We start from the raw sequence: 17,492 nt of genomic DNA on the forward strand, positions 1-17,492 counted from the left end.
TTTCATTTCTATAAGCTGTAAGATTTTAAGATATATTATTGCCATGTGGGATTTTGATAAATTTTATGGCATCATTGTGACATTGTAGGGTGTTGTACTGGAAAAAGCCTTGGCACTGTTGTGAAGTTTTAAGACATAAAGTGTTGTGGGTAATGTAACGTTTTTACTGATTTTTCACATTTGGTGTGACATTCAACTTGACGTTGACCAAACAGCTCAAGCTGTTTTTGGTATCTACCGTCACAAAAATCTGATATCTTAGAAACTGCGGACGCTCGGCCGCTAACAAACATGCAGGCAGACATACAAGCTGAAGCATTTGCACGCTGATCGTTGCTTCAGCATCACAGTTTATTGGTGAGAAATGAAAACAGGCTGCTTCATTATAGACGATGACTGCTTACACTGCATTAGAGGCTGTGTAGGTGGAGATCTACTATAGATACTCATTTTGTTTCATTTATTTGTGTAGCCTGGACGCTTACTGCTTTTACAACATTTGCGCAGTAATGAGGGCAGAGATTAAATCATGAGCTCAATTAGATCTATGTCATGTTTACTCACAAAGACCTTCCTAATGATGTGCGGTGCTTTACTGATAGCTTTGCTTTCGTAACTGGCATTTCTTGCTCAAATAAATCAGACATACATTACCGGAAATAATAATAATAATAATAATAATAATAATAATAATAATAATAATAATAATAATAATAATAATAATAATAATAATCTGGTAAATCTTTTAACAACCCGAATACCTTAGTTGAGATTTTTACGACTGACGTCACCGCGCTTTTTACGGCTCCGCACGACGTCACCACGCATCTCTTCCAAACAATGCTCAGGAAAAAGCCACGTTGACGATCCAGACTTGAGTGTAGTCCACATTTTCAGGCAGAATAAAGCGGGAAAGGCTTTAAAATTGAGGCTCAGCTCGGTTTCCGCAGCAGACCCCCACATCTGAGCAGGCAGCATGTCATCGCCGCCGAAGGAGAAAATCGAAACCAAAGGCGGTCATCTCCCTGCAGGTAAAGCTCCCTGTGCTGTGGTGCTGGGGGTGGTTTTTTTTTTAAGCCTGTTATGAATCTGAAGGCCTTTTGTTTGTGCAATGTCTCAGATCAAAAAAAGGAGAGAAAAGATCACATGATGGTGATGATTAATACTTATGCAACCCTTACACTGGCAGATGCCTTAGACTATAAATCGTCTGTGGTGTCCAGATTGCGTTTAGAATAATTTGCCGTAATTGTCTTTCGCACATTCCCCTACTTCCTGATTTGCGTGGGCTCTTGCAACATCACATTGCTGACATTGTAGCGATTGGTGAGGATCGCCGGCCCTTTAGAAAGGTTTTAGTTTCATTGTTGCCGCTAATAGCTGCTCAATGGCGGGCGGTGACGTGGAGGCCATGGGCTCGAGGCTTCAGCCATGTAGGCTGCACAGAAACGGGAAAAGGTGTACGTGGACATAAGATAAGATAAGATAAGATAAGATAACGCTTTATTGTCATTGCACAGTCATACATAGTACAGTAGTACAATGAAATTGGAAAAACTGTCCTACGTCGGCACTACATATAACACAACACGACACGATATGACACATCACAACGTAACAAACAACACAACACAGTATATTAACTTAGTATAAAAAAGAAGAATAAGTGTATGTGTATTGCACACTGTTATTATTGCACATTAATTATTATTGCACCTTGTTATAAATATAAATATTATTGTTATCGTTTTAAACATTGTTACCTCCCCCTAAAAAGTCCAGGGAGGTATCCAGTCAGGTCAGCTATTTACATTGATCAGGGCTATTGCCCTGTTGTAAAAGCTGTCCTTGAGTCTATTTGTTCGGGACCTCAGCAGCCTGAACCTCCTGCCAGACGGCAGCAGCTTAAACACCCGGTGTCCTGGGTGTGTGCAGTCCCGTAGGATGCTGCGTGCCCTCTTGAGACAGCGAGTGCTGTACAGGTCTTTCAGGGAGGGAAGAGGATGTCCAATGATTTTTTGGGCCATGTTGATGACCCTCTGGAGTGCCTTTCTGTGTGCTGTGGTGCAGCTGGAGAACCACACACCGATGCAATATGTCAGCACACTTTCAATGGAGCAGCGGTAGAAGACGGTCAGCAGCTCCTTCTTCAGGTCCATTTTTCTGAGGATTCTCAGAAAGTGGAGACGCTGTTGGGCCTTCTTTAAGATCGCAGAGGTGTTAGAGCTCCATTGGAGGTCTGTGTCTATGTGCACACCCAGAAACTTGAAACTGGAGACCCTTTCCACGCACTCCCCGTTGATGCTGACAGGCTGCAGCTCGGACTTCCTCCTACTGAAGTCAACTACCAGTTCTTTTGTTTTGGTGGTATTGAGGTCCAGGTTGTTGTCTGCACACCAATCTGACAGCCTCTGAACTTCAGCTCTGTATGCAGTCTCATCTCCCCCTGAGATGAGCCCCACCACAGTGGTATCATCTGCAAACTTGATGACTGTGTTGTCTGGGTGGGAACTAACACAGTCATGTGTGTACAGAGTGTACAGTAGGGGACTCAGTACACAGCCTTGTGGAGAGCCGGTGTTGAGGCTGAGGGCTGAGGAAAGATGAGGCCCCACTCTAACTCTCTGTACACGGTCTGAGAGGAAGTCTCTGATCCAGCGGCAGGTGGTGGAAGGAAGTCCAATTTCCAGCAGTTTATCTATTAGTCTGTCCGGGAGTATCGTATTGAAAGCAGAGCTAAAGTCAACAAAGAGCAGCCTGGCGTAACGGCCCTGCACTTCCAGGTGAGAGATGGTGGTGTGGAGCGTTGTAGCAATGGCATCTTCAGTTGATCTGTTAGCTCTGTATGCAAACTGGAGCGGGTCGAGTGTGGGTGGCAGGCAGGACATGATGTGACGTCGGACCAGTTTCTCAAAGCACTTCATTATAACAGGTGTTAGAGCAACTGGTCGGTAGTCGTTGAGGCTGCTAATGTTAGTACGCTTTGGCAGTGGGACAATTGTGGCTGACTTTAGGCACGGCGGGATGCAGGACTGGGACAGTGAAGTGTTGAAGATCTTAGTGAAGACCCCAGCCAGCTGGTCTGCACACTCTTTTAGGACCTTTGCGGTTACCCCATCTGGTCCGGTGGCCTTCCTGGGGTTCACTGCCCTCAGTGTGCGCCTCACCTCATATTCCTGCACTATGAGGCTTGGGCTGCTGCTGTCCGATGTTTTTGCTGCTGCTGCCTCTGGTCCCTTCACCTCAAAGCGTGCGAAGAAGTGGTTCAGCTCCTCTGCAAGCTCCGCGTTACCCTCAGTCAATGTGGTATTGCCAGGTTTGTAGTTGGTTAAGTGCTGAACTCCCTGCCATACCTGTCGTGAGTTGTTGGTGGTGAAGTGGTCTTCGATCCTTCTCTTGTACGCTGCCTTGGCCTCTCTGATGCCTCTTTTCAACTGAGATCTGGCTGCACTGTACTGCATACCATCACCGGATCTAAAAGCGGCGTCACGTTGCTTCAGCAGGACCTGGACCTCTTTAGTCATCCAGGGTTTCTGGTTGGAATACACCCGGAGACGTTTGTCCACAGTGACACTGTTGACACAGAAGTTAATATATGAGAGCACTGATGTTGTGTGCTCTTCAAGGTCCTGATGTTCGAACACGCTCCAGTCCGTGTTTTCAAAACAGTCCTGCAGCTGATGTGATGCACCTTCTGGCCAGGTTTTCACAGTTTTTGTGACTGGGGGGGCTCTTCTCCTAATGGGAGTGTATGCAGGGATCAACAGCATGGACATGTGGTCTGACAAACCTAGATGTGGTAGAGGGGTTGCTCTGTAGCCTTTTTGGATGTTGCTGTAGGCTTTATCCAATGTGTTTTTCCCCCTCGTTGCACATTTAATATGCTGTTCAAATCTGGGGAATACTGACCTTAAATCAGCATGGTTGAAGTCCCCAGCTATAATGTGCACTGCGTTTGGATGGGAGTTCTGCTGGTTGCTTATTGTCTTGTGCAGCTCCTCCATGGCAGAGTTAGCATTAGCATCGGGTGGTACATACACGGCCGTTACCATGACAACAGTAAACTCGCGAGGTATGTAGATGGGTCTGCACTTCACAGTCAAGTATTCCAAATCCGGGGAACAGTGGCTGTCTACAGTCTTTGTGTTTTTGCACCAGCTGTCATTGGTGTAGATGCATAAACCCCCTCCTTTGATCTTACCGGAGTGGCCGTTCCTGTCGTGACGGTGAACCGTGCGGCCTGCTAGCTCAATAGCCGAGTCCGGAATTGATGGCTGCAGCCAAGTCTCTGTGAGTAATATTATGCTGCTGTCCCGTACACACTTATTGACTGCAATTTGTAATCTCAGTTCGTCGATTTTGTTGGTTATGGACCTGACGTTGGAGAGGAAAATACTCGGAAGCGGTGGCTTAAATGGCTGTTTCTTTAGCCGAGCTAGTGGACCCGCCCTGCAGCCACGCTTTTGCCTCCTTTGTTTACGTTTCCTCTTTGTCTTGCCGCTGGGAAGAACCAACCACGGAGACCCTGGAGCTCTTATTATGTCCTCCGGAATGCTGTGAAAGTGGTGGTAGTCCGATGTAATGCTCCTTGCACAGCGTAATCCCAAACTCAAAAGGTCCTGACGACTGTAGGTGGACTCTACTCGATGTATAATGATAAAAAGCACACACATCCACACAGATACACGTAGAGAAAGTAAAAAACAAAACACCGAACGTGAGGAGCAGTGAGCCGCTGCGTCTGTGCGCGCCGCCATCTTGTTACAGTAGCAGTAGCAGGCAGGGCAGTGGGCCACAGCAGCTGCAGGACTGATAACACAGTAAGATAACCAGTGCACCTCGCACCCAACCTGTTATCAGCGGGAAGCTCACAACACACTCATTAACTTGTAGTGTGTGAGGCTGTCCGAGATCAAGGACAACCACAGAACAGTCGTCCAGCAACTGCTACAACCGACCTCTGTGCAAGTCACAGACATGATTATGTCAGCATGTAACAAAATTCTTAAAATTCATTTATTTTTGCTTCTTCAAACGCTGGCTATAAAGTCAAAAGGCCCAAGTCACCTAACTCTCCAAACACAACTAAAGTGGCTTTTTTAATCTATTTAAATTTCCTGTTTTGATAGTGAGACCTTGGACAAATTCTTTCAGCTGATCTGGCAAATCACTGCATACGTGTTCTGTCTCTCTGTGTGTGGGTGTGCTCCAGTAAAGGCAGGCGGTATGAGGATAGTGCAGAAGCACCAGCCAACTCCTGCTCCAGAACCACCGCAGAAAGATGACAGCGAGGAGTACATCAGCAGCAGGTAACGCGCTCGCTTTAGAGAAAGACCCGAGCAGTCGAGCCATCGCTCGGGTAGAGGGATCTCTTGAGGTGACTGTAAACCACAGAAAGTCAATCAAAGGACCATCGAAACCACCACAAAAGACCTACAAAGAGACAGAAATGGCAGAAGATATGTGCGACGTAGCCACAGTGACGCATAACTATCAAAGCGGCAGGCAAAACAAATACAGAGATGAAATGACTGCACAGATATGCAAAAACTAAGCATTGTGCAGGCAAAATGAAAGATGAAAGTGCATGATAAGACACTAAAGGGCTGCACGGGGATTCAAGATGAAACTAATGTGCAGTGTTTCAGTGGTGAAAGGCTTTGTCATATCATGTGTTTTTTTGTGGGTTTTTTTTAATAAAACCTAAGTACACACATATCTGTTAGTCTGTGTGCAGCCTTTAACTGTGGTGATTTGTAAATTGCTAATCACAAACACGCTCTGCAAATTGCCAACCAAGGCATTTAGCGGCTTTCGCTTTTCCGTAAGGCTGTACTGTAGGCAGTTCCGCGGCAGACTTTTCATGTGTTGTCGCCAGCTAATTCAGTAAACAACATAATTACTGCATAATTACAGCATTAACTCGAACAGCCTATTCAGCAGTCGCTATTGTTTTGCCATAAACAGGCACAGTTTTAATGTTTTACATCACGCTGGCTCTGTTTGCGAGAGACAATAATTGTTCCGTCTCCGCATTAGCATGTTCGTCTTTTGTTGCTTGAATTGCATTGCTTGTGCTGAGGTCTCTCCGCTCTGCAACGGCGTCGTTGCAAGTTGCTCCTTATTTTCCGGGTAGCTGCGTGTGTCTGTCTTTGAATCTGTGCTTGTACACTCTCCTACATCTCCTCAATATTCACAAGGGTACGTCAGCTGTGTGCGTATCAGCACAGGTGGCATATTCTCACCACATATCTGTGTGTGTGCGTGTGTGTGTTAATAAGAGGTGGTAAATGGGAAGTGACAGGCAGTGCACAGCAGTGAGCAGGGTTCAAGAACATTGCCAACTGTCAGGAAATTTTCTGTGCACAACTTTCCACACGTACGCACACTAAATGACATATTGCATGGTCTTCATCTGCAAAGCTGGTTGGTTGAGTCTTTTCCTGTAATTCAAAGCAGGACTAGCATCAAGCCTGTCAGCACCAGTAAGTCATTTCCTGTTGCCGTCTTCTCTTTTCTGCCAAGATGACGGGTGGTAATAATAGAGAGGGCATTAAAGTTTAAAAATTGAGGCCAAGTATTTATCGCAAGTACAAAAAAGCACGCGGACTGCACTTTATACATGTTGTAGATGGTGATCGGCGCTATTCCAGCCTAACAACTATGTACTTCCTTAGTTTGTCATGTTGTTTGAGAGTATATAAAAACAAACTGCTTGTCACCGGTGCAGTACAAAGGATCCTTTACGATTCTTTATCCAGTCCTATTTGCATCATCTCCTTGCATCGCATCATGACTTTAGGACTTGCACAGTTAGAAATACACAAACAACAATATCTGGAATCTGCAGGCAAATATCTGGAATTTGCCTGCAGAGCTTACAGTGTAGAAAGATCACATCTTTTTGCACTAATTAGGAAAATGGAGCATTTTCTTCACCCTGCCCTGCCTGCTCTCGTCTTTTTTAAGTGCAGGTGCACGTTCTTCGTTGTGATCTAAAGATTACCTGTCAGCACATCTACAAAAAGAGAGGCAGAGTAAGTGCACTCACTAAATACAATCAGTGCAGCTCTCGGTCACACGCACTTCTGTCAGTCCCTCTTTGTGTCACGCTGATGGACGTCTAGCAGGTGGCTACTGGGTAAATTTTGTATTAGTTGCAGCCAGTGGAGCGTTTTAGTCGGGGGAACACCTGCCTCTCCCAATCTAGCTGAGATGGACAGATGAAGCAAGGAAAGAAATAGGTGGCTGGGATTATGGAGAGGAGAGGATTAGGATAGGAGGGGATTATTATTGTATGGTAAGGGGTGCTGTGGCAGTATGAAGATAGGAAAAAGGACAGGTAAGAGATGGAGAAGGGGTGGAACGAGTGGAAAAAGGCCAGAAAGGGGAAGCAAAAGCTGGCCTCCGAGCTGGAGCTTCCTGCTCCATAATCGTGTGAAAGTTGTTCTCGTAAGCCATCAGGAACCACTATGTAAAACATTCAGGTACAGTGTGATGTATATTACAAGAGTAAGAGAAGCAGAGAAGTTTAATAGGGGTGGAAAAAGTGCCACTTGGTGCGTTACGAACTTCTTGCACATCTTTTGGATGGGACTCTCAGCTGAATGTCTATAAACTACATGCCAGGTGATCGGCTTTGCGTCGGCTGCACTACGGGTTGTGGTGAGAGGGGGATATGTTCCAGAGACTCGGAAAAAGATCGACTCAGTCGCTGCACACATACACTGTATGCAGGAGCTGTGGTGAGACGTGCAGTAGGTTGACAGCTCATGGTGAAAAGTTGAGAGGAGAGAGAGGGAGATAAGGGGGAAGAGGAGGGAAGATGGGCAACAGGCATTAGTTTCTATGGCAACCAGCACCTCGCCCACGGCAACAAACTTCCTGCTCTGCTGAAGCAGAGAGAGAAATGGGTGGGGTAGAAGTAGCAGTGGCTTTAATGCTTAAAAAATAAAAAGGTTAAAGAAAAACATCACGCAGATGGATTATTGCACATTTGACTTAACAGTTGAGATTTCTGACTCTCCGTCACTCTTTTCCTCCCCTGTTCCTCTCTCTATTTCCTCTAACTCTTCCCCTCTCCTGGCACTAAGCCTCCCCAAGATCCCACGCAGCTCTCTACTGCCCCCTGCAGACTCATCCTGCCTGTGAACGCAGCCACATTCCTCCTGCGCACAGAAAACCAAAAAAGAGGTCTTTGTCACTTTTGATTTCTCCTTCTCTCTGCCCTCCTGTCGTTCCGCTTCCCCGTGCAGATAGAGTAGATTACAAAGGTGTCAGTAGTCTAATCTGAAGGATAATGCTTTTGTGCGGGATCTAGATCAAGGTATCAGGGCTTGCCATGGTGTGGTTTTACTAATCTCTGATTAATAAGTCTTAAACTGAATGACTGTTATCTGTTTATCAAGTGTGACTAAAACCTGTCATTAGTGTTTGTCTGCAGCTGGTGATTATGCAGTGGCTGCAGACAGCTTGCAAATTACAGGGAAAATCGGAACCCTTGGCCCTGCAGTGAGGAGATCCGAGGCTGGGAGAGGCATTTGTTGGCACGGTTTAGGTCTGCTTGTTCCATTAGAGGGGAGAGTTGCTTAAAATCAATACAGAGCTGTTGCCTGTGATCACCTTTATGCTCTGATGCAACATGTCTATCTGGAAGGGAGTAGTCTCTTCCAGAATGGCAACACTCCCTTTCACAGGGCACCAAGGGTCAGCGCGTGGTTTGATCGTGGTTTTTCCCGACTCGGAATTGACATTTGGGTGGGTTGCATGACTTCGGATGTAAGCACAGTTGGCGCACTTACAGGAAAGGCGATGAGTCTGCATTGCCTGTTATTTATGACCATTTGATTAAAATATACGTTGTGCATGAGAAAATCAAACCAATATTAACAATTTTAATGAATTATCTTAGAATTTGGCTAAAGCCTCTTTGAGTTGGTCCAAAAAACAAAACAAAAAAGCTGAAGTAATCTGACTTGTATGGTGTTGCCTTAACAGTCACCAGACTGGAGAAGACCTCCGCCGTCATCAAATGAAAGAATATCGTTTGGTAAAACATGTCCCATCACCAGAAAACGAGTGCCGAGGTGGATTTAAACTGTTCTGGTAGCAACATATTGGCCAAGGATCTAGGAAAAAAGCCACATTCCAGACGTGAGCGTACTCCCAAGGAGAAAAAAAACAAAGTTTTGTGTGTTTAGCCAGTTGAGCAAAAAGCTTATTTTTCTTTGAGTCCGATCAAAAACAAAACTCTTAAGACCTGAAGGAGCCAAATGCTTGACTGTTTTACAGCTTAACCCCCCACCACCACTCCCAGTTTGTCTAGACATGTCTTATCTGTCTGCTCTCTGTTGTTATGATGCCCTGATGCCAGGAGCAAGAGACACCCTTTGAAACAATATCCTTAATTCTATGCACTGACCTTTCTCTTAAATCTATTTTTTAAATAGCTCTCACTTTATTGTCTGTTGTATAATATTTCAGGATTTCACCTCAAAGTGCACATTGGAGAGGGACACTCAGTACAATAGAGACAGCTCAGCATGAGTCCACACTGTGTCACTATATGAATACATATCCAACTGAGCATTGCTATTCACTTCAACCCAAGTGTTGCATCTGACTGTCGCTTCAGATGAGCCAGAAGGGCTAAAACAACTCCTGTGCATATGTTACATGTTTTTATTTCTACGTCTATAAATAGAGTTAACATCCAGGATAAACTGTTTGAGATGATCTTCTGAAAAGCACTTTTTCATCTTCACTTGCTGATTTACCCTCCACCTGCTCCCCAGCTAGCCTTAAAAAAAACCTAACTAACTTGGTGTTGATTAGAATAAGGAACACTTGCGGTGCTAATGTGCTACGTTTTCAGTTAATTGAATTGCTAATAGAGAACCTCTCAACCTCGCTTTTTGACAAGTGGCTAGCATGGCGTAATCAATGATATTCGACGTATCTAGGCGTTAATGTAATACCGAGGTGTGAATTTTCTCATTAAGATGAGTGCCTAGATGTAGATCGGTAAATCCGATGTTTCACAGATGTGTTGGAAATCTGCAACTGTTAATTGGAAAAGTTGTGCGCGAATCATAAAAAAAAAAAAAAAATTTAAATAGAAAGGAGCAGATGGGTTGAAAATGTTTGTATTTTGACTGCTGAGGCTGCAGTTTGAAGTGTGTGTCCAAAACTTTTCATCTTTTTTCAATCTAAATTAGGCCGGTAATGAGGTAAGCTGTAAGCTGGACATGCTTGCTGCTATAGTTAATGTCCTTAAGTGGAGTTTTGAAGGTGGCTAACTTGACTGCACTTTTAGCCGGAGGGGTGACTATGCCGTAAAATTAGACGGCACTCGTTTGTCATGTCAAGGTCGATACTTACCTCGGGTTCCGCATTCCTCCTCCTCATCTTTTTCTCTGCCTCCATCCCTTCCCTCCATGTCTGAGTGAGCGCTCGCCTGCCTCTCTCCTTCATCCTCTTTTACTCTCCTCTAACAGTTTGTTATTATATAGGTATTTCACTCCCTGGGTCTCTCTGTCCTCTTTCTCCTCCTCCTTCTACAGTACTTTACCCCCCATCGCCTTTCTTTCCTCCCTGTCCTCACTTTTCTCTGTTCTCCTTTTTCTCCTCCTCCCTAAATCTTTTTTGTTCATCTTCATCACCAGGCTTCACTTTAGCTCTCTTTCTCTTTCAGGGGTTTAGTTTTCTTACTCCCTCCTCCCTTCCCCTCTCCCTTTCCATTAGAAGCTGTGAGCCTCAGTGTTTGGCCAGAATGAATGGGAGCTATTTAAGCTGCTGGCAGGTCCATCCGGGGTGTGTAGTATGTGTGTGTGTGTGTGTGTGTGTGTGGGTAGGTAAGTGGGTGGTTTTTGGCACCTTTGGGATGTTCCTTATTTATTTGATGTAGGCAAACTTATGTAAATGTTGGCATAAACTATATGCAGACAGCTGTGCTATTGACCTGTTTTTAAAAAAAATCCTTTCTAATTTCTCTTTTCTGTCTCCTTTGTGTTTTTTTCTTTAAAGTCCACCGAGGGCCCCTGTGATTGTGTCTGGAGTGGTTACAAAGGTAAGACACACATTAATACAGACCACCAGTGGTGTTGAAATAAGCATTATAATGTGGTTTATATCTGGGACAGGGGTTCTACAGGGACCATAGAGGCTCAGCAGAACAAGACAGAGAGATGGGAGAAAAAGCAGGGGAGGGAAAGAAAATCGAGAAAATACTGGTGCCAAATGAGATGAGGGAAAAGTGGCTTATCTGTAATTTATGAATCTGGTTTAATAAAATGCGGTGCCACCGTGCAGCACCAAAACCTTCTGCAAAAAAGACCACAGAGTTGAAGCTGCTTCTCTGACACACGCCCAATCAAAACTGGAAATTGCAAGCTGCACATTGACTAGTAGTTCACTTTACTGCAAAATGCTGGGTATTAACCACATATGGCTTTAACTGCATCGGTGCCAGAGTCTGTTTAGGCTTTTACAGCCTTGACCTGCTGCTTTGAAAAGCAGGTGAAGGCTGTGAATAGCTGTTTGTGTTTAATTCTTTTGACTGTATGTGTGCGTGTGTCTGTGTGAAAAGTGTCCTTGACTGGCTGGATGGCTTCGTTCCCCGCTTTGTGTGTGTGTGTCAGACCAGGCAGATTGTTTGCGGAAGATTGCAGTGATATCAGAAGGTGGCAGGCATCCCATTTATCCCCCGATCCTCCTCTAGCCTTCCCATTTGCCCCTATCACTGCCATCAAGCCCAGAGGCTAGCAGTGCACAAAGCCTCAGAAAAGCCTTTTAAGAGTTAAGTGAAACACTTCAGTGTGTGTGTGGTCTCCAGGGAGTTCCCCCCCCCCCCCCCCTTTTTTTTAGCCTACAAAAAAATATGCCTTCTGGCTATGTACCTTCAATTTTTCATTCAGTAGCTGAATGTGTTTCTAAAATGCATTTTTTTTATAATAGAACTATTACCAGGAAGTAAAGCATCTAAAGAATGACTAGCTGAAGAAGAAAGTAGAAAAAAAGGAAGAAATACCATTACAGGTCGAGCAATTATTAAACGCCCAGAGTAAGTTTTTTTTCAGACTTTGTTTCTTCTTCTTACCTGTAATCAGATCACACCACAAAGTCTTTTTCTGTACACACATCCCCCCCCCCCCCCCCCCCCCCCCGAAAACTGTCAAAAGTCCTGAAACATAAGGTTTACACCAATAATTCCAATAATTTAGTAGCTTCCAGAACCAACTTTAGCAAGAAAACCTTGAAATAATGGTTTTCTGACTGACCATCAGTCTCTGAAATCATTGTTGAAGAACTTTGCTTCTGGTCTTTGACATCTGCAGGCATTCAGTTGTGCACAGCTCTCTTAAGATCATGATGAGGCCTGGACCTCCTTGGGTCATTGCATCACCTTGATTTTTTCTTTTTCAGTCATTCTGTTGTAGATTTGCACCTGTGCATTGACCCAGTTTTGACCTTCAGCTTTTGGACAGATGGCCTCACATCAGACTCTAGAATATACTCTGTGTACTTCAGTATACAGAGATGTTTATAGGTGACCCAGTGACTGCAAGGTGACCACGTCATATGGCTCCAAAACAAGCCCAAATCATCACCCCTCTAAATGATCACTGTGCTTGATAGTTGGCATGAAGGGTTCGCACTGATATGCTTTGTTTGGTTATCATGAGATGTGGTGCCATGCATTATGGCCAAACATCTCCACTTTGATCTCTCAGTCTAAAGGACATTGTTCCTCCAACATGAGAACAGGCCTTTTGGGCTTGATGATGTTTATTACAGACATTTTAATCTTTAATTCGATTAAATATCTGAAAATAGGCTACATTTTTGTTGATTGTTGGCATTGTCATTTTAAGAGATGCCAGTCGCCCTCACTTCTTTTCTCAGCGTGTTGCAATAAGACAGTTAATTTGTTATATTCCCTCCTATACCTCTGCAGTAGGACAGAGGTATTCGTGGAAAAAGCTTTGAGCTTCAGAAGAGAGTGAAGGGTAATTGGAGGTTAATATCATCCACATCCCCTCGAGTCAACTCTGGAATTTTCTTTAAATAAAAGAAGTACACACATGCACACTTTGTGCGCCCACCTACACACAAACACCAGCTTGCTGGAAAACCAGTGCACAGCCACACGCGCAGTGAAAAAAAAAAAGCCCAACACATTAAGCAGAACGGATTAGGGTCAGGCGAGGATGGGGTGGGTGAGTAAAGTTCAGCAAGAAGCTCAGAAAGACAGGCTGTGTTTGTTTGCAGAAGGTTGATTAAAAGGGTTATATAAGTCCGTCCATGTGGACATCCTAAGAAATGAGGCTGTCAAGGAACCATGTCTGTTATTTATATGATGGCGTAACACTCACATATGGTAACATCTGGATGAACGAGAAGGCATCAGCAAATTGCCAGCTTAAATGAACGCAAAGATTTCAGATGGAAGAATTCAAATGGCCAGTAATCCAGTCAGTCACGCACACAGCAGTGGACTGTATGTGCTTTTCATTCTTACTTTGAGCGCTTAGTTTTACAGCTTTAATCGAGCTCACCAGCCACCATCAACCTATATAACTGTACAGTATATAAAATCTCCTATTCACACTCATGCCTGTGTGCAAGTGCAGTTTTATTGCTCAGAGAGCAAAGCACAAAGAGAAGGCAACAGCAGATGGAGCAGGTAGAAGAAACGGGACAAACTGAGCGAGAAACGAAACGCTGGCAGAGATAGAGAAGTAAGGAGTGAGGATAACAACAAAAGGAGGACGAAATCCAACTGTGATTCTCCCCTAAGTTGCTGATTAAAATTCTGTGACTTGATCCGATTTAGAGGAAGCAAGGCTATTTATGTGCATTTTTCTTGGAATAATAGATTAAACCTGGAGAGCAGATGAGTGCTCCATACTGTACCTGTCATGCATCTTCAGGGGGATCAGTGGGAAAGGATTTAAGGGTCCACATACTGTATTATTTCACGCAGGGATAAAGTACACAAACCTGGTTATGAACAGAGTTCTATACACACACATACATTTTTTCAGTCTTCTTTAGATTGTATATGTTGTTTTATCCTTACACTACTAGCCTTGTGGCTTAGCTTTTCTTTTTAGTTCAACTTTGTCCTCATTTGCTGTTTATTATTTACCGTTTTATGTTTAGGGTGATAAGGACTTCACCCCAGCTGCTGCCCAGGTGGCCCACAACAAGCCCCTGCCTGGTGTCCCCAAGCTTCCCCCTGCCCAGCACATCAACCAGCACATCCACCAACCCCGCAAGTGAGCCAGGCACCAATCTACAACCAAGCCACCAAGCTACTAACTCCACCAGCCGGCCTTCCAAATGGAACAGATAGGATGAAGACGGTTCCCCACCAGGCACAGATCTCCTCTAAATAAAAAGAGTAATCATACATTTTGAGAAATTAGTCAGTAACGAGACACCTGAAGTCAGTAACGCTTCAGTGCAAGTCCCACTTTTAATACCACTGCTGCATTGGTGCCGCTCTAGTAGCTTTGCACTCTCCTTTTGAAGGATTATTTTCCACTTGAATAAGTCTTAAGGTGATGTAAACCGGTGAAGTCTTCTTGAATTGTTCTCTTCTCTCTTCTCAAAAAAAAAAAAAATCAAGTATAAACAGAGAAACTGATCTCAGATCTGAGTCTGTTTGGGGAACTTTGACAGCATCCAGTTAATCACAGCAACCTATCAATCAGCCTATTTAACCCAACCAAGCCCACGATAGGATCCTTTGATCTTCACAAAAGAACCAATCAACAAGTCAGGAGGTGGATCCCTGTTTATCAACCCTCCAAACCAAAAAAAAACCTCACAGAAAGCAGCTTTTGAGTGTATAATTCAGCAGCTTTGACAAGAGAAAGTACGACTAGCAAATTACATGACAGCAATAACCAATCGTTAGCGCATTAGTGCTTAATTGCATTCCATTTGACCTTGTCAACATATTATACATTAATGGTAGAAATGTCTAAAAGAATAAGCGATGTAATGTTTGATCGGCCTTCATTTGAAATTTTTGAATATATTTAAATATTACAGAAATGTTTGCTGTAGTGATGCCATTACCCAAGAAGCTTTTTGCTTATGCTTGATGTCATCAGTCAAAATGCTGACGAAGCTTCTGAGCCACAGTCGAACCTGTTGAGCTTTTATCACCGTTTCCTCCCAGTGTGACCGTTCTTACCTTTATTTAACAGAAAGGAGCCCCTCACAGTTGTTATCAGCCTCAGCTGTATCGGTATTTATCGTTTCCCACAAACGTAACCTGTTCACAGTAAAACTCTACCATCGGTGCCTCGTCGCTGAGATTTTGAGGATGCGCAGGCTCATCGGTCTCATGTTTATTTGTTGCAGAATGAAAGTGCAGCGAAATATGTAATGAAACTTAAAGAGTAGCACCGGCTGCGGGATGCTCTGTGACTGCATTAACATTAGCCCAGATATCACAAGGGACTTAATTACAAGGGGAACAAAGCATTACAGAGAAGCAGTCGAGCAAAGAGCGAGGCATTAAACTGTCAGATGAAGGTGAAAATGGGAACATTAAAAGAGAACAGCGCAGGTGTAACAAAAAAAGAGCAGTTTCTACATTCCATACAAAAAGCGTCGAAGCAAAGACATTTCAACCACGCGACTGTTTATCGGCGTACGACGAAGATGCAGCGCGTTTGTCATTACATGGCTCAACGCGTGTCAGAAATGTGTACAACCTCCCGAAACTCCAGATTGGGTTTCCCGAGAGTGATATGCTTTAATACACACAGACACACACAAACACACAACACCCTTTTCCTTAAAACCCACTTGCGCTCTAGTGTTATTTGTTGCAACACTAATGTTCAGGTTTCCAGGAAAGAAACAAAGAAAATGATGTTGCCAAGAAGAAGAAGTGATTTCCTCTGTTAATTTAATTCAATTTCAATTTTTTTTTTCTTCTCAGTATTTTTTCTTGAATTGTTCAAATTGTAAAAAGTAATTGAGTGGACTTAGGCATTAGGTATGGTTGTCATAGTAAATAAAGATATAGACTATCTTGAAAAACAACTTTTCAGTTTGTCTTTATTTAAACATATTTGTGAATGATGGGGACAGGGGGAAAAATAAACCTTTGTGGGAAATGATCTAATATTTTGCACTCTGAAAAAGTTCAGACTAGCCCCACTTGATGGATTGTGTGGATTGCGTGCTGTACCCCACCTAGAGCATTTGGGCGTCCCATGGTGAATTAGCACCATGCACTGAGGGATTAGGGCTCAGGTGGTGTTTTGAAATGAGACCGAAGCATCTCTCCAAGAGCTATCTGCTGTTTTCCCTTCATCACACAAGCACACACACACACTGTGCACCAGGTGTTAGTGCATGTAATCCATCTTTACACAAGCATCTGCAATCAGGTGTTCTGTCAGCTTATGTTAGCCCAATAAACCAGCCAGTGCAGGCTTACTTGGTACGAGTCTCAGTCAGCAGGCTGAAACTCCCCATTAAAGCAGACACAGTCTCCCCCACTCTCCTTGGTTGTATATAGTTCTCTCGGTGTGGCAGGCCTCTCATTCCCTGCCATGCCTTATTAGACTGACTGGGAGAACAGAACGTAAGTGAGACACTGCTCAAAATGTATTATAGTACCAGGCTCTGCATTTTTTGTCTGTGGGAGGATAAAACTGAGATGGTAATTTATTCTTAAATACTTGTTTTTGCCAGGATAAAAATGTTGATTGCTAGTCTATCCAGTGAACAATAGGTCAACGGTTAGAGCTAAAGATTGGTGTGAGAGATATACTGCAGTAAATACGCACAGGGGAAAAGTCTCGATTTTAAGAAAAATTGGTTTTCCTGTATCACCTTTTCTGATGTAGTGGAGAGTCTGACATACTTTCTTAACTCTTTACCCTGTTGAAAGGTCCCCTGAAGAGTAGTTTCTGTATATTTCAGGCATGCTTATAGAACAACATGTCTGGGTTTGCATCAGAGAATAGACGGGTTAGTCTTTGCCTATGCAGCTGCTGTTGGAAAAACATGGAAACTATTCTAGTAGTCATTGAACCACATCTCTATGGTTCGATGGAGGTGGTCAAATGCCATTTTTAAGGAGAAAGAGTTGAGCCGTTCACTCGTTAATTGCTTCAGGTCGGTTCCTGTCGCTGCCCAGTAAGAAGCCACTGGCCTCCCTGTTAGGAGAGATATCCAAAATGACTTCTTGTAGTTGCGTATCAGCAGGTAAAATAGGTCACCTGTCTTGTCTGACTCCTTCAGGAGGCTACAAGGTTGTTGTTAAGTCGCTGTTTGGCCTCAGCACCAACTCATTCTCATTTAGAATCACTATATCAGTCCAAAGTATACACTACCAACTGCTGGCCATGTGGCTCTCAGGAATATTAAAGGAGACTTGAGCAGGATGAGGCCGGTCATTACTGCGACGGAGCCGCCTTAAAAACCTTGCTTTAGTGCGATGGTTTACTCAGACCACAGGT

General features: G+C 43.9%; 1 protein-coding gene across 1 annotated transcript; it reads left to right on the forward strand.

Moving 5' to 3' along the window:
- The first annotated feature begins 801 nt into the window (after positions 1 to 801).
- Positions 802 to 16,062, forward strand: dap (death-associated protein). The gene is made up of 4 exons (XM_026179451.2): positions 802 to 1,031; positions 5,213 to 5,309; positions 11,026 to 11,068; positions 14,164 to 16,062. Exons 1-4 carry the CDS (start codon positions 977 to 979, stop codon positions 14,281 to 14,283), a joined length of 315 nt encoding a protein of 104 aa, XP_026035236.1. The 5' UTR covers positions 802 to 976; the 3' UTR covers positions 14,284 to 16,062.
- The last annotated feature ends 1,430 nt before the right edge of the window (positions 16,063 to 17,492 follow it).

Source organism: Astatotilapia calliptera, chromosome 9 (genome assembly GCF_964374335.1).
Source record: "Astatotilapia calliptera chromosome 9, fAstCal68.1, whole genome shotgun sequence".
Lineage (NCBI taxonomy): Eukaryota > Metazoa > Chordata > Actinopteri > Cichliformes > Cichlidae > Astatotilapia > Astatotilapia calliptera.